Source organism: Pelodiscus sinensis, chromosome 11 (assembly GCF_052426305.1).
Source record: "Pelodiscus sinensis isolate ZL-2025 chromosome 11, ASM5242630v1, whole genome shotgun sequence".
In the NCBI taxonomy this organism is placed as follows: domain Eukaryota; kingdom Metazoa; phylum Chordata; order Testudines; family Trionychidae; genus Pelodiscus; species Pelodiscus sinensis.
Window position 1 is genome coordinate 10,835,768 of NC_143062.1, and position 21,781 is coordinate 10,857,548.

At 47.5% G+C, this 21,781-nt stretch overlaps 1 protein-coding gene across 3 annotated transcripts in view; it reads left to right on the plus strand.

Moving 5' to 3' along the window:
• The window catches only part of STAB1 (stabilin 1), a 116,982-nt gene that overhangs the window by 44,063 nt on the left and 51,138 nt on the right, over positions 1 to 21,781 (plus strand). For all 3 annotated transcript variants that reach the window (XM_089781061.1, XM_075939381.2, XM_075939382.2), the window contains 15 exons: positions 1,532 to 1,633; positions 3,130 to 3,216; positions 6,031 to 6,142; positions 6,881 to 7,061; positions 7,340 to 7,433; positions 8,594 to 8,752; positions 13,824 to 13,919; positions 14,401 to 14,496; positions 15,382 to 15,429; positions 16,521 to 16,651; positions 18,415 to 18,526; positions 18,725 to 18,802; positions 19,352 to 19,453; positions 20,185 to 20,292; positions 20,956 to 21,084. In XM_089781061.1, the coding sequence (XP_089637187.1) occupies positions 1,532 to 1,633; positions 3,130 to 3,216; positions 6,031 to 6,142; positions 6,881 to 7,061; positions 7,340 to 7,433; positions 8,594 to 8,752; positions 13,824 to 13,919; positions 14,401 to 14,496; positions 15,382 to 15,429; positions 16,521 to 16,651; positions 18,415 to 18,526; positions 18,725 to 18,802; positions 19,352 to 19,453; positions 20,185 to 20,292; positions 20,956 to 21,084 (1,635 nt within the window). The remainder of the gene's footprint in view (positions 1 to 1,531; positions 1,634 to 3,129; positions 3,217 to 6,030; positions 6,143 to 6,880; positions 7,062 to 7,339; positions 7,434 to 8,593; positions 8,753 to 13,823; positions 13,920 to 14,400; positions 14,497 to 15,381; positions 15,430 to 16,520; positions 16,652 to 18,414; positions 18,527 to 18,724; positions 18,803 to 19,351; positions 19,454 to 20,184; positions 20,293 to 20,955; positions 21,085 to 21,781) is intronic.

Genomic DNA, 21,781 nt, shown 5'->3' on the forward strand with positions numbered 1-21,781 from the left:
GGAAAAACTTGCCAGTTGTCTACACTGGCCGCCGGAATTTCTGGAAAAGCACTGATGATCTAATGTAAAATCATCAGTGCTTTTCCGGAAAAATTATACTGTTCCCATTCAGGCAAAAGTCTTTTTCAGCATAGTTATATTTTCTGCAAAAAAGCCCTGATCGTGAAAATGGCAATTGGGGCTTTTTTGCGGAAAAGCGTGTCTAGATTAGCCACGGACGCTTTTCCGGAAAAGCGTCCTGCCAATCTAGACGCGCTTTTCCAAAAATGTTTTTAAAGGAAAACTTTTCCGTTAAAAGCATTTCCAGAAAATCATGCCAGTGTAGACGTAGCCGTTGTGTCTGATCACTGAAAAGATACAGCAGACCTGCTGGGTGGGGGGCACTTGTACAGCCCAATTCTCCACGGGTGGGCCTGGCTGATTTTTGGTTCAGACAGCCTGACGTGGCCTGTGTTGAGTCTGGCAGTCTGGGAGGAGTCCTCCATTGGAGCTAACTGGCAGGGTGGGTGGAGCTTGTCTGAGGCGTCTTGGAAGCGTCGTGCTATGTGGTATCCCTGCCAGGGGCGACCAGCACTGTTTGTAGTTGCAGGTGGAGTTTGGGTCCATCACCTCTGCTATTGGTGCCAGTGTGCTGGGTCACACGTTCGTTCTGCCTTCTTCCTACTCCCTGCTGTGTGAATGGTTTTGCTGCAGTCCTTATTCAGTCCAGACTCCCACTAGAGTCAGTGCATGAGTGAAGGGTGTCAGGCCAATCTCAGACCCAAGAAAAACATAGGGTGAGATGTTGTAAAGACCTTATTGCATTCCAAAACCGACCTGGGGGCTTAAGGCAAGAGCTGTGCAAAACCTGATTCATCAGGGCGCTAGACATATTGAAAAATGTGTTTGCTTTTAGACAAATAAAACGTTTTTTTTCAACCTGAAACAATGTTTCCATTTGGCTTGTGACAGATCTCAAAGGGGTGTGATTTTCAGAAAAGCCCCTTTGTGGTCTCTCACGTTGGACATCGAAACACGGAGCCTCCAAAACTCACTTGTCACTTACGAAAATCTTGGCCTGAAGTTTGCCCTCCAACTGTAACGGGTGACATTAAAGACCTCGTTCATCCCCAGAATAGCTCCTCTGAAGTCACTAGAGTTGCCCCGGGGATTATTTCCACTGCTCCTCTTTCTCTGTACGGGAGCGAGAGCAGTTTAACTGGCTCCTATCGTGTGCATTGTGGGCTTGTTAACCAACCAATGGAGAGACTGGTGTGTGACCCCGTTTAAGTAACAGCGTTGTTCTGCCATGGCACAAGCAGTGTGGTCAGACCCGATAGCCATCAGTGAGGCCTGATTTATGGACTCCTGCAAGGCGCAGGAAGCAGTTGCAGGCCTTCCAGGACAACAGGCTCTTCATCACAGTCTGTAGTTCACCTTGGCACACTCATGAACCTCCTCAGGTTGCGAGAGACCATGACCTTTTGCCGCGCGGGACAGGGCGGAAGCATGAACGTGGCTGTTGCATTGATGGCTTGTTTCATTTCCGAAGGCTCAGGAGATCTTTCCAAGCGAATGCGTCTATGTCCAGGATCCTTCAGGCTCGAACATCCTGAAAAAGGGCTGTGCCAGGTACTGCAATCAAACCATTGTGGTAAGTGTGATGCAAGGACCCGTTCCCTGCCAAGGGAGGGTCTCCTGGCTCAGCTAGAGAAGTTTTTGCCTTCTTCCACGTGGTTCCCATCAGAATGCTCCCACATAAAGGGGGTGTTTTTCCTGAAGTCAGGAGGTGTGATTGCAGCAGGTATAGATGTACCCACGCTACCTGTGAGCTAATCTAGCTCAAGTGACAATAGCCACAAAACGTGGGTGGTGGCCCAGCCACCAGGTCCGCCCAGCCACCAGGTCCACCCAGAAGAACCCTGGGCGGCTTCAGGGCTTTAGTGGCTGGTGTGAGCCTGTCCAAGCTAGCTCAGCTCTATCTAATTCATCAAGTCTCCCCACTGCAGGACAGATAAAGTCCTGGATTTCCTGCAGGCCAGGGGTGAGAGTCCCAGCTCCAGGAGACAAGACTAGCGCCGATCTAAACATTGTGTAGCTGCCGCTGCACAAGCAGCAGGAAGGGCTACCTGCTCCGAGGGCACTCCCAACTCAAGCCACAGATACGTCCTCAGGGCCCCTGGCGTCTCCGGCTCACGCAGACGTGGCCTGCTCTTTTTTAGCTCGTGAGCTCAATCCGATCCAGTGCGTCTCTCATCCCCAGCTCAGAGTCTCTCACTAACCTCTGTCCTGCCACACCTGGGTAAGGCCCCTCTTAGTGGTAAACATGCAGCCGATCCCATGACCCATCTGCGTGGCTTCCCTGTGGAGCGCAGATGGAAAGGGCGTGGCTAAATCTGCCTAAGCCACCGAGTGTAAGCGGCCGAGCGGGAGGAGACACCGGAACACAGAGCACGGGCGTGCGACTGCTCAGTCCCCTATCGCCGAGCCCCACGCCTCAGAGGAAACCGAATGCCGTCGGAGCGCACATGAAGCCCGCAGGCGGGTCGCATCCTGTTGCTGAACCGTTATCAGGTGTTTTGGGAAGCAGCTTCGTCCCAGCTCGGGAGACCGTGCTACCTCCAAGTCCTCTGAGAGCCAGTAGTTCAGGCTCACCAGTGCATCCAGTGAAACCTTGGCCTTCCATTTGTTGGGCTGCTGTGAGCCAATTGCCTCAGCCCTCTGGAGCATTCAGCTTCCTAAATGACTCTGCTTGTGGCAGACACGGCCCAGAACAGTTGAAAACATGAAACCCCCCAAATCCAGGTCAGGCAGAGGCGGAGGGAAGTAGATTTTTCTGGGGGAAAAAACCTGATTAGGTGTGATAAGAGGGTATTGGTATTGCGGGGGAGGAGAAAGGGGAGGTGTGGGGGATATTGGAGGCATAGGTCAGACTCCAGATCCAGAGTCCTTTTGATTAACCACCCTGGAAGAGCTGGATTGAAAACTTGGCCGTGGAAGATGACAGATTTGTGGTCCGAGCACTGAGAGAAGCCAGCGAAAGAGACCTGAGGTCAGACCCAGTGCGTGTTGTATGGTGCCTAATGCTCTAAGCTGCTCTCTACGGTGTTATGTGATTTTTTTTTTTTTTTTTTTTTTTTTTTTTTCCAGAAACCTGGGTGCTGTAAAGGATTCTTTGGCCCTGACTGCACACCGTGCCCTGGTGGCTTCTCCAACCCGTGCTACAGGAGAGGGAATGTAAGTGCACCGGAGCCCACAACTGCTAGCGGGAAGCTGAGGAGATTGGTCACTAATTGGTTTGTTTACCAGGGATTCACATTCTGTGCACTGGGGAAATGATCAGTGTCTGGTGCTCAGTTTTGCCAAGAAACAGAGCGCACAAAGCTTGGTGTTAGACAAAGGCAGGGAAGGGCACCATCTTAATTGCATTACTCCTGTTCCCCTCCTGAGGGGGGGAGGTGTTTCTTTCTCTGCCAACAAGCGGCAGCATTTAGGGTGCATCTACACTGCACCGTAACTTTGAAATAAGATCCGCAATTTGAGCAATAAAAGAAAGTTCTTCTTCAAACAGCATGTAGTCAATCTGTGGAACTCCTTGCCAGAGGAGGCTGTGAAGGCTAGGACTATAATAGAGTTTAAAGAGAAGCTAGATAATTTCATGGAGGTTAGGTCCATAAAAGGCTATTAGCCAGGGGATAAAATGGTGTCCTTGGCCTCTCTTTGTCAGAGGCTGGAGAGGGATGGCAGGAGACAAATCGCTTGATCATTGTCTTCGGTCCACCCTCTCTGGGGCACCTGGTGCTGGCCACTGTCGGCAGACAGGCTACTGGGCTAGATGGACCTTTGGTCTGACCCAGTACGGCCGTTCTTATGTTCTTAGCTTATTTTGATGCTATTTTAAAATAGCTTATTTCATCATTTGGCGCTGTTTACGTTTTATTTCGAAGTAAAGCGCTATTCCAAAACACCCCTTGCTCTTTGTGGAATGAGGTTTACAGGGACGTCGGAATAGCGAGCCCGAAATAACAGGCTTGCTGTGAAGACGCGGGATAGCTATCCCGAAATAGCATTGCAGTGTAGACGTAGCCTTACAGTCTACTCTAGAGCAAGTCAGGCCGGTGTCAGTGTTGTACATAGGTATTGATTTCTTTGTACTACACTTTTAAATATGAGAGGACTGCCTGTCTGGCTTGGGAGCAGGCGTATGAGAAAATGTAAGACTGTCTTACAGCTAGGAAACGAGGCATTTCTTTGTTGCCTGGAAATAGAAAACCAAACCCTAGCTATGCATGCCACAGAATCTTTTACTGAGATGAATGCCCCCTATGGCAAAATGTGTCCAACAGCTACCACCCAACCCACAAAATATGCATCTGTGACTGTATACAATTGGTTAATGCCCTGTGTGAAAGTGAAGTACCAGTTGAACGTCTCTAGTCCGGCACCCTTGGGACCTGATTGGTGCCGAACCAGAGAATTTGCCGAACCACGGGAGGTCACTATTGTCTAGCAGCCTTTCCAACGCGTCCACTGCTTTCTGGGCTCTTAAAAGACATTTAGGGGTAAATTTGAGCTAAATAATAGCACAGAAAACTGAGAGCCAGGACTGGTGGCTGTAAACGAACTTTATGGACCACGGGAAACTTGGCCACACTCATGATAAGTGTAAACTTAAAGAACAACAAATAGTCTGGTAGCACTTTAAAGACTAACAAACCATGTAGATGGTGGTATAAGCTTTTGTGGGCACAGCCCACTTCTTCAGATGACCAGAGTGTTCTGAAGAACACCGAACATCTGAAGAACATCTGAAGAAGTGGGCCGTGCCCACAAAAACTCATGATACCATTTTCATGGTTTGCTAGTCTTTAAAGTGTTACCAGACTATTTGTTGTTTTTTAAGTTTATCCTGTACAGACTAACTCGGCTCCCCCCTGAAGCTCTTGATAAGTGGACATCCGGATAATTAAACCATGCCAGACCACAGATGTTGCTGGACCAGAGAGCTTCAACTGGTTGTATTTGCAAGGCATATTATGGTTGCTGTTGGAAGTAAACTTATCATTTCCAGGCTGTTGTGCTTTCAAATCTCGCTAATGTTTCATTCATTGAGCATCTTTTTTTTCACAATAACAAAGTGAAAATCTTTGTTCATAACCGATATCACAGTGTGACATCCAATAGGCAGGGAAAACTCTTCTCTATTATGCAAAAAGCATTGATTAATTTTATGGATTAATATACGTTCAGGGCTGATTCTTCTAAACAAAATAACTCTCCGGGCCAAATCCCTTAGGAAAAACACTGTGTTCATCTGCTGCAATTCCAAATGGTCTTTGTCTTTGTTTTCTGTCATGATAACTCTGTTTGGGGCTCCCATACAAAATATTACTCAGCATTTGGCACTTGTTCTTTTGGAACAGACTACTATGCAGAATCTTCTGTTACCGCTACCAGTTTTTTTGTTGGTTTGTTTTTATTCTGATATACGGGAAGTAACTCATGTCATCACTACACACTTGTCTCTTTCCTACTGGACACAGGACACCTGATTGACGTAAAATAGAAGTAAACTTGGAACTTCTTCCAAAACTCGAGCTGGCTCTTTTCTGATATTTGAAAAAGTTGGGTCTGTTTTTCTCTTGCACTTTGCATGTGCTTGCTGCCTGCAGCTGGGACCAAAAGCAGAAGCTCCAAAAAATTACACGGGAGTGTCCACGTGAGATTTCCAGCCCATTTGCAACTCCAGGAGATTGAGATAAACATCTGAACTTTCAGCTGCTCTCTCAATTGAATTTCCATTTTAATGTTCATTGGTCACTAATTCACACCAGATGCTTCTTTGCATCTTGTCACCGGGGTAGTTTTGGGGGGTGTGTGTGTGTGTGTGTGTGTGTGTGTGTGTGTGTGTGTGTGTGTGTTTTCTTGCTCCTAAAATGGTTCACAGTGCCGCATGCTTTTCTAGAACCTGTGAAATTTCCCTTACTAGACGTTAATGTATGTTTTCCCTCCCCCGTGCTCACTTTAGTTTTCTTTTTGCTTTCCTTCCAGTGTAGTGATGGTATTCGAGGAAACGGCCACTGTCTCTGCTTTGAGGGTTTCAAAGGAATAGCCTGCCACATCTGCTCAAACCCGAACAAGCATGGGGAGAACTGCGATGAAGGTCTGTAATTCCTCAAGAAACGACTCTCCTGGCTTGCATGAAATTCTAGGCAATAAACTGAGCAAAAAGGGTGGGGGAGTGGAAGCCTGGAATGGCTCCTACCAGGGCGCTTTGTGGGCTGGCTTCTCAAGGTAGGCCCTTCATGGGTCATTTCATACTGGAGCAAGTAGACAAAGCCCAGCTCAACGTAAGGCAGATAGAGATGAGCTCCGCTGAAGAATTCAGAGCCACCTTTTGGCTCCCCTCCAGCAGTGCTTGGAGGGGTCTGGCTCCTCCTCCATCAGGAGGGAATAACCAAAGCTTTCCCCTCTCAAAGCGCTCTGTGGGTGTGACATCCAGTGACGATAAAATGTTGTCATCCTTGCTTACCAGCCCCGGGTAAGGTGTAACCCTGAGGACTCTGAGTAAGATGGCTTTGAATATCCATTTCCATTAGTGCAAAGGCCCCACCTACCTTGACTCTTAATGAGACCATCTTGCCCCCTCTTTGCTTGGCATGAATTAGTGTGGCGGCCTTGAAATCAATGGAGTGACGCTGATTTATGCCAGCTGAGGACGTGCTCCATTAAAGGCATATTTTCAGGAAAAGCAGGAATGTCTCCCAGGGGACGGCTAAGAATCGAGACAGAACCTGGCGGCCACGTGCTCTGAGGCGAGATGGTCAGAGAAATCTGGCCCTCAGAAAGGGGCCATCTCGGCAGGAGCTCACCAGCTGATTCTTCTCCATGCCTTTGACAGATTGCGGCTGCGTCCATGGGATTTGTGATAACAGACCAGGCAGCGGGGGTGTGTGCCAGCCCCGTACGTGCCAGGCTGGCTACACAGGGGAATTCTGTGACACGATCTCTCGGAACTGTGGCCCGACGGTCTCTCAGTATTGTCACCGGCACGCAATCTGCAGCCTCAACAACACCACCAGGTGGTTATGTGCATGGCGGGCGTGCGCGCTGGGCAAGGTCTGCGCGTGTTGGTACAGCAACTTGCACAGGGAGGGTCCAGTAACATAAAGCCGATGTCGCTAGCTCTGTGTGTTTGTGGGTGTGTATGTGGTGCAGCCATCTGTGCCGCGGGACATCAAAGCATCCAGCCACATGCTCACCGGGTTAAAGGGGAGCAGCCCTTTAAGGGGACAGTGCTAGCAGATGCCCCCTGCCTCGATGCTTGGGAATTCACGTCTCTCTGTGCTTGTTATTCAAGGTGCATCTGTACTGATGGCTACGAAGGAGATGGGTTTTCCTGCCTGCCCATTGATCTGTGTAGGAAACCAGAACGGGGAGGCTGCTCAGAAAACGTGAGTGGGTAACAGAGGAAATATTAGCAACTGGTGACAGCAGGGTTCCAGGACTCAGATCTGCCACTGACTCGCAAGGCTTTGGGCATGTTATTTATCCTGCTTATGCCTCGATTTCCACTTCCGTCGCATGGTGTTAAACAGCTCCTATCGCCGGTGGAGATGTGAGCCATGCTGTATTAGTGTTTGTGATGCCTGTGGGTGGCCAATGCTACAATAGAGCAAAATGTAATCCTGGTTTAGAAACTTCAGTGGGGCAATGTTCCCTCAATTTTTTCCACCCACACACACAATACATTTTGTTACATGCACCGAAGCAGGTGTAGATGTGCACCACCAACAGACACATACTGTGGGTACTCTGCTAATCAGCTGAGCAGCATCTGAATCTCTCCTGGACGGCTGCCCAAGCGCTCAGCTTACAGGGAACACTGCTGGTGAAGGGTAGGAGTGAAACTGGTGAGCTGCAGAAGGAATTCAACGTATTAGGATAGTTTTAGAAAAATCCCTTAAGTCCCTCTGCCTCTCTTCCAGTTGTATTTTATCAGAATTATGTTGAAAATCAAGTTCATTGTGCCCTGTGCTGGGAACCAGTCAGCTGCTATTGTAATGGGTGGTACCAGAACGGGTGATAGTAGTATTCCAATCTCCATTCACCTGTTACAGGGACTCATTATTATTATTTTTGAAATCTGCTGATGAATAGTTCTGCGTAGCAGCCGGATATTATGGTGATGCTGTTACACATCTATGGTCTCCCAGGATTTTTCAGTTCTAGGTATCATGCTGCCCTGTGGCCGGGTCATCGTCAGTGGGACTGAATTTGGGTCCCCTGGAACTTAACTATATGACCACTGCTGCCTGACTCAGCTTTTACAGACTCCCCAACCTCTATCTGTGGTTCAGTTACTAGACAAGGACAGGGCAGCAACAGCAGGGATTGTCTCCTACCACTTGAGCCCAAGGCGAATCTCTGTTAGCAGTGCGGGGCCTATGACACACAGCTGAGCAGTTCTGATTCTACCCAACTGGGGGATACTGTTAAAATGTGAATGAGCAAGTTTGTTATATTACTTCCTGGGAAGGTTTCCCATCCTCAACAGTTTTATTTTAATTTGATTTCATTAGAGTTGAATTGACTTTTCTCTCCTCACCCACAGGCCATATGTACCAGTACGGGCCCTGGTACTGCTACCTGTCAGTGTAACAAGGGCTGGACCGGGGATGGAAAAGCCTGTGTTGCTATAGACAATTGTGTGCTGGAGAGCAGAGGCGGCTGCCACATCAATGCAGACTGCAGCGTTGTTGGCCCTGGACAGGTATATTCAGCATTAACTGGAGAGCTAGTAACCAGTAAAAGCCTAAGAAATCTTTGACTAGCAAGGGCTCTGGTCAATACTTACCGTGGGGTGCAAGTGATCCCCTTGGACGCCTCTCTAGCAATTCTTTCCACACTCAGCTAGTCCAGGGTGTTATGGGAGTCGCTCATTCTCCCGAAGCCTCAGCCCAGCTTCATGGATCCACGTACCTCGCGTGGGTCGCTGTCCCATGCAGTGGCACTTAGACCGCTTACAGCGAGCGACGAGAATGAGGGCGCTCTACAGCCTGAGCTGAGAGCCAGTTGGCTTTATAGCTCAAGCTGTAGCACTCCTACGCTAAGCTCCAGAGGTCCCAGGTTCAAATCCATCCTGTGCCGGATACACTGCCAAAGGGAGTGCTGAGTTCCTGCAGCCTCTAATTTCTGGTTTCAAACAACTGATGCTTGTTGTGTGGAGGAAGCAAGTTTGGGGAGCACTAAAATATAGAGTAAATGTATCAAGTAGCCACAACAGTTAAAGCTGCCATCCATATGGGCAATTTCCTACCCGTCAAATCATCTTCAAGGTAGGAAGGTGCAGAATTTGACCTGTATTTTTCTCTCCGCTGTCTGCACAATCCTTGAATAAAATACATGACTATGTAGCACTTTAAAGACTAACAAGATGGTTTATTAGATGATGAGCTTTCGTGGGCCAGACCCACTTCCTCAGATCAAATAGTGGAAGAAAATAGTCTCAACCATATATACCAAAGGATACAATTAAAAAAATGAACACATATGAAAAGGACAAATCACATTTCAGAACAGAAGGGGGATGCGGGGGGGGGGGGGGGGGGGAAAGGAAGGTGAATGCCTGTGAGTTAATGATATTAGAGGTGGGGAAGGGTAGATGTCTGTGAGTTAATAGTATTAGAGGTGATAATTGGGGAAGCTATCTTTGTAATGGGTAAGGTGTCTGGGGTCTTTGTTCAGCCCCCCGCGGAGAGTGTCGAATTGTAGCATGAATGCCAGTTCAGAGGATTCCCCTTCAAGTGCAGATTTGAATGTCTTCTGAAGTAGGATGAATATGATTAGGTTATTGAGACAGTGTCCTTTCTGGTTGAAATGGCAAGCAACTGTTTTTTCTTTGTGATCCTGTCTAATGTCTGTTTTGTGGGCATTGATTCTTTGGCGAAGTGTCTGAGATGTTTGTCCAATGTACATAGCAGACGGACACTTTCAGCACATGATAGCATAGATTATATTTCTGGAGGCGCAGGAATATGTGTTCTTGATCTTATAACTCACTTGGTTAGGCCCAATAATGGTATCAGCAGAGTGAATATGTGGACAAAGCTGGCAATGGGGTTTGTTGCAAGGGAAAGTACCAGGGTTGGTATTAGTGTGGTATGTCCTGTGGTTGTTGGTAAGAATCATCTTGAGGTTAGGTGGTTGTCTATAGGAGACTATGGGTCTGTCTCCCAGAGCTTCTTGGAGTTTAGTGTCCTGTGCCAGTATAGGCTGTAATTTATTGATAATGTGTTGGACAGGTTTAAGTTGGAAGCTGTAGGTGATGACAAGTGGTGTTCTATTGTTGGTTTTCTTGGGTCTGTCTTGTAGTAGATGGTTTCTAGGTATTTGTTTGGCTCTTTCAATTTGCTTTTTTATTTCTCCAGGTGGGTAGTTGAGGTTTATAAATGCTTGGTAGAGATCCTGAAGTTTCTGGTCTCTGTCAGTGGGATTAGAGCAGATGAGGTTGTATCGAAGGGCTTGACTATAGATAATGGATCGTATGGTGTGTGCTGGATGGGAGCTGGAAGCATGTAGGTAACTGTATGAGTCAGTGGGTTTTCTGTAGAGGGTGGTGTCTAATTTTCCATTGTTGATTTGTACTGTGGTGTCCAGGAAATGGATCTCTCGTGTGGAATGGTCCAGGCTGAGGTTAGTGGTGGGGTGTAGGTTGTTGAAATCTCTGTGGAATGTCTCCAGTGTTTCTTGGCCATGCGTCCAGATCATAAAGATGTCATCGATGTAGCGTAAGTAGAGAAGGGGTAAAAGGGGACAGGAATTGAGGAAACGTTGTTCTAGGTCAGCCATAAAGATGTTAACATACTGTGGGGCCATGCGTGTACCCATGGCTGTGCCGCTGATCTGGAGGTATATGTTGTTCTCAAACTGGAAATAATTGTGGGTGAGAACAAAGTTACATAGGTCTGCTATCAGGTTGGCAGTGGTGTCCTCTGGGATAGTGTTTCTAATTGCATGTAATCCGTCTTCATGTGGGATGTTGGTGTATAGTGCTTCTACATCCATGGTGGCAAGGATGGTGTTATTAGGGAGGTTATCAATGTTTTGTAGTTTTCTTAGGAAGTCAGTAGTGTCTCGGAGATAGCTGGGGGTGTTGGTTGCGTAGGGTTTGAGGAGAGAATCTACATAGCTGGATAGACCAGTAGTGAGCGTGCCAATACCAGAGATGATGGGGCGTCCGGGGTGTCCAGGTTTATGGATCTTGGGAAGCAGATAGAAAAATCCTGTTCGGGGGTCAGAAGGTGTTTTTGTGTGGATTTGTTCCCGAGTAGCTGTAGGGAGGCTTTTAAGGAGACAGAGTAATTTCTTTTGGTATTCCGAGGTAGGATCAGAGAAGAGAGGTTTGTAAAATGTGGAGTTGGAGAGTTGTCTGGTTGCCTCTTGGTTATAGTCGGCCTTATTCATAATGACCACAGCACCACCTTTGTCAGCTGGTTTGATTATAATGTCCAGGTTGTTTTTGAGACGCTGGACGGCATGTTGTTCAGCGTGGCTGTGATTGTGTGTCGCTTGTTGTTGTTTGCGAATAATGTCAGTCTCATACCACACTAATACCAACCCTGGTACTTTCCCTTGCAACAAACCCCATTGCCAGCTTTGTCCACATATTCACTCTGCTGATACCATTATTGGGCCTACCCAAATGAGTTATAAGATCAAGAATACATATTCCTGCGCCTCCAGAAATATAATCTATGCTATCATGTGCTGAAAGTGTTCGTCTGCTATGTACATTGGACAAACGTCTCAGACACTTCGCCAAAGGATCACTGCCCACAAAACAGACATTAGACAGGATCACAAAGAAAAAACAGTTGCTTGCCATTTCAACCAGAAAGGACACTGTCTCAATGACCTACTCACCTGCATCCTACTTCAGAAGACATTCAAATCTGCACTTGAAAGGGAATCCTCTGAACTGGCATTCATGCTAAAATTCGACACTCTCCGTGGGGGGCTGAACAAACACACCAACTACCTTACCCATTACAAAGATAGCTTCCCCAATTATCACCTCTAATACTATTAACTCACAGACATCTACCCTTCCCCACCTCTAATATCATTAACTCACAGGCATTCACCTTCCTTTCCCCCCCCCCCTGCATCCCCCTTCTGTTCTGAAATGTGATTTGTCCTTTTCATATGTGTTCATTTTTTTAAATTGTATCCTTTGATATATATGGCTGAGACTATTTTCTTCCACTATTTGATCTGAGGAAGTGGGTCTGGCCCACGAAAGCTCATCATCTAATAAACCATCTTGTTAGTCTTTAAAGTGCTGCATAGTCCTGTATTTTGTTTCAGCTACACCAGACTAACACGGCTACATTTCTATCACTATTGCACAATCCTTGGTATTCTTTTAATTTCTCTTTAATGGAAAACAGGGGAGGAGGGGGGGAGTCAGTAAATCAGCATTCTGGAGTCTAACAGGATCCTCATGGTCCAAGCTGGAACGGTGGGACCTCTCTGCCTCCTTAACTCTTTCCAGCTTGGTCTGTCTCAGGCGATGCTGTACTAGAAACAACCAGGAAACTCTCCAGGGCCTAGGAGCATTCAGCCACCAGCATCATGTTGCATGGATGCTCTCTAAGCCACCAGCAAATCTCCCATGGCCTTCCACCCCAGAAATATACAGCCTTTGATGCTGCTCAGGGCCTTCTCTGGAACAATGCAAGCTCGTTAATTAGTTCCCCATTTCAAGGATGGGGGACATGCACCGGTCTTTGTATTCTGAGTGGATTCCCCAAGCCCTGTAGACAAAATGACTGGTAAAGATAAAGCAGTAAAATAAGTGTAGTTCCAACTGAAAGAGTAAATGATTGTAAGTGGTACGACAAAATTGGCTCCCTGTTTTGCCTAAGAAATACAAGTAAAAGGGCCGCCTGACTTCTAACATTTTATCAGACAAAGCAAGATTTGAATCCAGCAGCTTTTCTCACCACACTAGATGCTGCAGACGAGCGACAGTTCTTAATACACAAGTTATATTCCCTTGTCAGCCGGGGGCCAGTTTCCTCAGTTCCAAGCCTGTGTCTCCTCAGCCTTCATCAGCGTAGACAGGGTGACGAGAGATGGTTTCACGATGTCACTGTCCCTGGTTTTCTACTCCCAATGTCCCATGAAAGATACTGGCCCCGACATGTCCTGGTGGGCCTTGCTGAATCTGAGGGAAACCATCCCCCATCATGTGGTGCTTAGGTAACTGAGTCCTAGTGTTGACCAAGCCTTGTTGCCTGGTGTCGGTTGTGAGGTGAGAATCTCTTCTGTGTAATTCCCCTGCTGGTCAGTGGCGTGGGGTGGTTGCTTAGCATCTGTTTGGAGGCGGCTCACTGGAGATCTAGCAGTGGGCATCCCCCAAACTTTCAACCTATTTCAATAACAACCAGACAGCAAAACTACATGGACAAGGAGGACAGTGATTTTCGGCAGGCAAGGCAATGCTTTGTATGAAATGCCTCCACCGTGTAGCAATGGTGAATATGGGCATGATGCGGTGCTACTTTGAGGTACAGTGTATCACACTGAGACCCTACAATAACAAACTAGCGCATGCCGGAGTGCTCTCTAGTCATGAGTAACCCTACGCTAACAAACCAGCATGTTCGCCATCACAGAGGGAAACATCCTGGCCAGGAAATAGTTCAGCGTCTGACTCCCCAGGGACTGTGGACAATGCTGAGAGGAAAATCAATTTAAAAGCAGACCAGGACTCGGGCTCCTCGAGAGAGAGAGGAACGGCGTGAGGTGTGCAGCTCCTCCCTCTCTTGTCCTTTCAGAGCAAGTGTATGTGCAAGCGGGGCTATGCTGGGGACGGCTACAACTGCGACCCAATCGACCCCTGCAAGCTGGACAACGGGGGCTGCCACGACTTGGTGAGTGCCTGGGGAGCTCTCTTCATGGAGGGAAGGCCGGGCCAGGCCCACGGGGGACGTATTTCGCTGTCGCACCAGTGCATGCAGGGGAGCTATGTTGATATTCACCCGCCGATATCCTGGCCCAGCGGGCCCGCCTGTGCTGTGCAATGATCACATCTACCTGTGATGAAGCGTAACGATGCTGTGGCCATTCGTTTATCGTGTTTGTTCACGCTCCCGTGTCTTACGAGGCTGTGCGAGAAGGTGTGGGGGGTGAGGAGGGATTCTTAGGTGTACAGTGAAAATACACTCTTTGAGCAGAGGGGACCGTGGGGGGGGGGGGAGGGGAAGGGTGGCATTGCTATGAAGGCCTTATCCTAGAATCTGGGGGACTGGAGCACAGTTCCCACAGTTGCCCCAGGCTTTCTGAGTGGCTAACACTGAGCAGTGCTCTGTCTGTTTTACTTCACAGTAACCCTTGCTTTTCTTGTCCTCACAGGCTGTATGCGAGCCTCTTGGTGGAGGGGAGCGGTCCTGTGTTTGCACTCCCGGTTACGTGGGCGATGGACTTACGTGTTACGGGGATGTATTAAAGGTAGGGAGGAAACGCCCATTATTCTCTTTTAATTCAAAGGAAAAAGTGTATGCAGTAGCTGAACCGGTTGATACTAAAATCTGCAGGTGACAACAGCTGATGGTTTGAATCCTCTGCTGATTTTCCATCCTGACTGATGTATTGAACTGTCCAGTTTGAAACGTCCGCACTAGGGATGTAACCGGTTAACCAGTAGCATCCCCTTTACTGGGTGATGCTTACCAGTTAACTGGTGGGCCGACTGGGCTGAAGCAGCCCCCCCGTCCATGGGATCACGGTTAAGCAGTTAACTGGTTAAACATAATGCTTAACGGGTTAACTGTTTGTGTTGTGTCCATGAATTGGAGGAAAGGGAAGGAGAGCAATTTGATCCCCGTTGTATTGTTAGTTTGATTTACTATAGGAGACCAGCTAGCATGCCACCCTCTGCTTGTCCATCCAAATAGTTACATTTCCCTGGAACCCGTGTAAGTCTCCAGTACACTTACTTACAAAGTGAAAAGTCTGACAGCAATTAAAAACGGGACAAGTCTACACAGAGAACATACTTTCCCCCTCTCCTGCTTCAGAGGCGAAGAACCCCTAGGCTCCCAAGGTCCTTGTCCACCTTATGTTTGAAAATGGATATAATTGGCTGTTGAACATGTTTTAAAACCTCAAGCATGTAGACACAGCTCTCTGACTCTGAAACGCCCTTTTGTGAGTGACATGTGGCTTCTGAAAGTTCTGTGGTGACAGGGAAGCGCTTGACTCCGCCAAGTTTGCTGGGTTTGAAGAAGACTTGAAATAACCAGGCTCACAGAACCACCCTTCCCTCCTTTGCTTCGTTCCCCACTGCAAGCTCTGAACTTGTACTAATCTTGATGTTGCTTTCTCTGTTGGAAGGAGCTGGCCAGGAATTCCCTCTTTGCAGGCTTCTATGAGTGGATTAAGGTAAAAAAAATGCTGCCTGAAGCAATTAAAAGTATATTTGTGAAATATAAATTAACCAAAAATAAATCAAAGATGCTGTTTTTAAATTTCTTACAAGGCAAAGATTCCCTTTACATGTGTTATAAAAAATTAAGCAAGTCAAGCTGAACATTACTAATAAACAGTACTTGAACCAAAAAATTGCGCCCTATTTAGCTCCAGTAATGACTGGGGGTTTTAAAATTCCAATGCATTTTAGAGTTTCAGATGAGTTGTGACTTGTATGGCAGATTTGTACTAAATGGAGAGATTGATTGCATTTAGCTGTGCTTTCAATAGCACCGTGTGAAAGATTAGGGAGGAATAGGCATGTACCCTCTCATGCTCTCAACGGGATCTTATTGTATACATGTGAGTGGTGTGTCACGAGGCGGCATACACCAGGACACATGCTCTAGAGGCTGTAACTGAGACCCGTTGGCTGGTGTGGCATCTTTCGTGGGCCATGCTTCTCGTTCTGGAAGATCATAAGACCTTCATACCATATATTGCTGCTGCCTCGTGGCTGTTGTAAAGTCGCTGATTGCTTTGGGTGAAAGGTAGACAGACAGAAAACACCAACAGGAGTAATTCTGCCAGTTACACCTGCATTTGCCAAGTCCGGTTTGGTCCTTAGTCTAAATCTGGCCTCAGGTGTTGGAAGGGATTTACTAAATCAGGTGAATATGCTCCGCTTTTCAAGATGATGAGAACGGGTTTTGACTAAAGATTTTGACTAAAGGGACTGGCAGTATAAAACATATTAAGAACTTTCTCTCTGCCGTGCTTATTCAAGGGGGTTGTTCCTTGAAGTTGTCAATTTCCTAGGTTCAGCACTCAGTAAATTGAGGTTAGGCTTCTGAGAGAGAAATTTCCACGGCATTGTCTGTCTCCTGTCACTGCTTATATCCCAAACACAACTGAGGCGCTGCTTACAACGGCGTGTATTTGTTAGTCCCGCATAGTCATCTCACGTGCGGTGGGAGTGGAATCACAGCAATACGTGTGTGTACTGCCCTGTCCATGTCGCACTGACTTGTGGTATTTGTGCCTCTCTTTGCTCTGGACCGCAGAAGTCCCTCTTCAGCATCCCAGCAGGAGCCAACGTCACTGTTCTGGTGCCCTCGGAAGCCGCCATCAAAAACCTGAGCCAGGCTGAACAAGATTTCTGGCTGAAGCCGTACACGCTGCCATTTTTAGTCAGGTACCATCGGACGGTTCCCACGGCGTTCCTTCCCTGTCAGCTCCATGCCAATAGAAAACCATTGCAGGGTAATAACCTAGCAGAAGTGTTTATTGGGGGGGCTAAAACATAACAGAGGCTAGGAGATCTGAGGAAGTTTTATTAAAGGCCAGATGCTTTTTCCAGCCATGATCCAGAAACAAGGGCCACTGGGAGAGGGAACAGGGACTCTTTCCTGCATGCTGCTTTTTCTGCAAAGAACCTTTGCCCATGCAGATGTTGTGAGAAGAGCACGAAGCTTGCAGCTCTCACCCACCTCTTCAGAGAGGCTCAGCATGTGGTGACCCACAGAAACTGGGGGTGGGGCCCAAGTGGTTAAGGAGGATTAATTAAAGGGCTCAAGTAGGGGAGGTGTGTGAGTGCTGGCTGGGGAACATGGACCTGGCTGGGCCGGTGAGCAGGAGGGAAGAGCTAAGGTCAGAGTTGTGTCTGAGTATTGAGTAGCAAGTGGAAAGTGGGAGGAGTTTTTAAAGCACTGAGGAGATGGAGAAAGCGCCGAACTTGTGGGGAGAGGCAGCGGGACTGAGCTGGCCCTGGAGATGGTTGTGCACAGACGGTGCTGCAAGCGGGAATTGGGTGGGATCGAAGGCAGCTCCCCCACCGCTGCTGTTGGAGAAGGGGAGAAATCTGGCGTCCTCTTCCGGGGTGAGGTGAGCAATGGGAAATCATGGTGCCCCATAGGAACGGCTGCTAAGATTCACTGTTGCCGCCTATTGCCTGGGGGTGAGGAGTGACCATTAGGTCCTCTGCTTACCATGAGCAGGGCTCAGTCTCCCTGCCCCCTTCACGCCTACCCCAGCAAAACTGGAGCAGAGTAGCCCCGACGGTCTCATCCAGTGCACTGTGTTCTGTGTTTTTTCTAGCTTGGGAAAGAAACAGAGCCCCACCTGCCCCACATCCTGGCCGCCTCCTGCCCCTTCCTTACCATGCAGCAGCGACTGGCTGTGTCCACCCAGTGTGCACCCTCCTATCCACGCTTCCCTCAGTGTGGCTGCAGAGCTCATGCATCCTCCTATCTGGTCCCAGCCAACTTTTGGATGTGGCTGTAGCCAGGCACGAGGGTAGAAACAGCAGTTTGTCCAGTAGGCCAATTTCTACAGCGCCAGAGCAAACTGGCCTTGCGCGGACAAGCTGCACCGGGGTTTGGGAAGGGCCACACATGCTTATCAAGGCCACTCGATGGCCGCACATTCACCTCACGGGCTGTGTAGCAGTTGCGGGCTGCGTGGTGTATCTGGGAGGGTCAGTGCCAGCCGTTTGGATTTGGGGCAGATGTTAGCTTTTATTGTGGTCGCCCCGTGTCAGCCGTCCCTAGAGGAAACGTCTCACGGAGGGACTTTGTAGAGAGCTCAAGGCCCAGGAGGGGAGGAGCTAGAGTATGTGAGCTCCCACATACACTGGTTCAATATCTGGAGCAGGTGCTCTTCAGGAGTGAACGTGAGAGAGCACCTGTGTCCTGTTGCAGACGCACTGAATGCTGGAAACACCTCAGGCTTGGAACCGCTAAGTGACTCTCAGATCTGCTGGAGTGATGGGAGGGCTGCTTGTTAGTTGCCGTCTCCATGCCAAGGGGTTGATGGATACTGAGAGGAGACCAGGCCCAGGAGTGTGGGGAGCCAGCTGTGTGGTCAGACGGCAGCCAAGATAAGCCAGTCAGCTCCAGAGGCCTCTTACGTGTTACAAAGCACGTAATCAGTTCCTCTTCATGTGTGCTTCACCCACAGGGCTCATTTCCTCCAAGGGTCCTTCACCAGTGAACAGCTCAAAGGGTACCAGGGCGAGGAGCTACCCTCTCTCAATCCACGGACCAGATGGGAGATCACCAACAGCAGTGGTGTAAGGGCTTTTTAATTAAGGAGTGTATATTGGTAGCAAATTAAACGAGATGTTTAGGGACATACCAAGCTGGGAGAGCCATGGAGAGGACAATGCCATTAAATTCCTGATGTATCATGTAAGTCTGAGGGGCTGCCGATTGTGGTTTGTTTCATCCTACTCAATAATCTATAACAATCCCTCTTGTTAATTTTTCAGGCTATAGCCATTGAGAATGCAGTCGTCGTAGTTGCTGACATTCCTGCGATTAACAGCACCATTTACCTCATCAATAAGGTAAATCGGTAAGAACAATGTCTGGAAGTGCCAGATTATCATTGCTGTCACTCAGTTGTTTTCTGTTTGTGGAGGGGTGGGGGGATTCAAAGAGAATCCCAGGGGAAGCATATAGACAAAAGTAGATCTGGCTATTCCGAGCTCATCAAATGGTGTAGAAAAGTCCAACACTTGGCTCTTTGAGAAAAGAGTGAAGGCCTGTCCAGACTAGGAACAAAACCATGCTAACTATTGCATTTTCACATCAAAAGCTACGAATGGGACACATCCAGCCCATTTAATGAACCTCATTGACACGGGTCCTACAATTGACAGGTGCTTCTGCTGTTGTGTATATCTTGGGTTCTGTTTTTTCCACTCCAATTCATCTAATGAAGCGGGTTTGGCCCACAAAACCTCATGATTCTCTCTCTCTCTGTTTGTTAGTCTCTAAGGTGTTACGGGGCAACTTGTTTTACAACCAGGTGAAATTATTTCCATTGTAGAGCTGCTTTTCCGAAGCACCCTCTGTCTTGTGGTCAAGCTCATCTTTGTCTGTCTTGTGCTCAGGTTTTGTTACCGCCTTTGGGAGATATCCCACCAGGCCGCCCTGGTCTGCAGCAACAGCTCGATATGGTCCCCTCATTTAGTCTGTTCAAGGAGTCGTTACTGGTAAGGAGTTGTTTGGATTCTATTGCATATTAATTGTAAGAAGCCTTTTTTGATTATGAAGTCATTGAACTAGCCTAACTGTAGGACTAAGCCCGCATGGCCAACGAAGGAAAAATCAACCTGATTTTTGTGGTGCTCCCAAGCTGTATTCTGGGAACAGGACAGACTTATAAAAGGAACGAGTAACTCCACGGGGAATCAGACCTCACAGAACTAGAACAAGACACATCAAATGACCCTCCTTCCTCCCCCCATTTTAGCTGTAAAGCTTCTTTGGAGTGGTTAGTTTCTTTGGAAGTATGACGGTCATTACTCAGATGCTACAGTTTAAAGTAAAGTGATACGCTGGATCTGTGAGACCCTTTGTGTGCGCATGCGTGTGTGTACACGTCTCGGAATAGGAACGCGTTAGAAATGATGGGGACTAGAGATGATTCTTGCAGGGGACTTCTAGATACACACTGTAAGCATGAGGAAGGAAGGTCACTTATCCAAGTCCAGCAAGACCTCAGCACGGTGGATGGCTGCTGTTTCCCATGATTCTTCTGGATCTTGCCATGCATCTTATGCACTGTCAAAGCATTTCTCTTGGAGTTCTTGCCTGAAGCCTCCCTCCTAACTGATAGTCAATAACGTTTCATCAGGTTTTTGGTTTTTTTGTTTCTCGCTCATGAACTTTTTAATATAAAACTAGTTCACTCACTAATCTCCCCTTGTTTTGCAACTTTTAGCAATATCAGCTGATTGAAAATATTGAGTCCTCTGAAAAATATACCATTTTTGTCCCAGGAAACCATTCAATTGGGGAATATTGTCATGCTTCCAACATCACAGAACTGGTAAGTTGTCTGTTTACAGCCTGTGTGTCGTTATCAATTACAGGGTCTATATTGTACCATCAGGCTCTAGTCCTGCATGCCTAGTGAGGAATTTTGCCTAAAATTATGCATAGCATAACCAGGAGAAAGGAGTTGGCAATGACAGCAGGGAAAGGCGGTGTTGGAGGGTAGGTGGAGTTGTAGTTGGAGAGACATCTAACATTAGGAAACATGGCGGGAAGATGTCTCTGGAGTGGTGGGTGAAAGGAAAGGGTTCTGTGGATTTAACAACTGAGTCTGGGGCACCATATAAGGAATTTTCCTGGCCATATTTCTGATGACCACTGCTATGTAGTATTGGCCATTTTCGATATCTGGACTCCTTAAAAAACACATTTAAAATGTGATGTGCATGTAAGCAGATCCAGCAAAAATTTCTGACCTCATGAACCGTGTAGTGATTCAGGTAAATGTCCAATCCTTTAGAAAGGTTTCCTGACACCATTTGGGTTTTTTGATCAAAGCCGGTCGTACAGTGTTGATGGACTTAGTTCATTATTGGCAATCACTAGAGCTAGCCATCGGATTATGGATAACTTACTGTTCCTTTTACGCTCTACTTACCTTTAGCTGTGAAACAATAATACGCTAAATGTTTTGCTTCCTGCTGGTTCTGGGTTGCAGGATAATGCCACGGTGCAATACCATGTTGTACTTGGAGACAAACTCTCCTCTACAGATTTGAAAAGTGGAGTCCATAAATCCACAATGTTAGGATTCTCCTACTGGCTACAGTTTTATAACTCCACCCAGGTAAGGATGGGGGAAGTTTTAGCTGCAAAATTTGTTGGGGGAAAAATCAACAAGGTTTCTGCAAAGGGAAATAATTTTCTCACCAATCTACTAGAATTCTTTGAGGCAGTCAACAAGCATGTAGGTAAGGGGGTTCCAGTGGATATAGTGTACTTAGATTTCCAGAAAGCCTTTAACAAGGTCCCTCACCAAAAGCTCTTAACCAAAGTTAGCTGTCATGGGGCAAGAGGAAAGACTCTCATGGATCAGTATTGCTTTAAAGGTAGGCATAAATGATCATTTTTCAGAACAGAGAGGTAAATAGTGGTCTCTGTTGGGACTGCTGCTGTCTCTGTTGGGACTGCTGCTGTCCAACGTGTGAATAATTGATCTGGAAAAACAGGATAAGCAGCAAGTGGCAACGTTTGCAGATGATTCAAGAACATGTTGAGATCTAGGGGTGAAAAACAAAATGGAAGCGCGAAGTATTAGTATCCTGAATAGCACAACGTTTTCCCAGGGAGTTATCTTCTTCGCCCATCTTCTCCGTGAGTCTCAAAAAACTTCTAGTGGGGGAGATGTATCAGTCAGCTCTCCTCCTTCAGAGCAGAGGCAGTCTGTTAGGGGAGAGAGCTTTCTAATGTGAGTAGGAAGATCTGCATTTTGGTGTTCGGTTATCTGAATTAACCCCTTCTGGTAATGAGCCTGTCAGAACTAA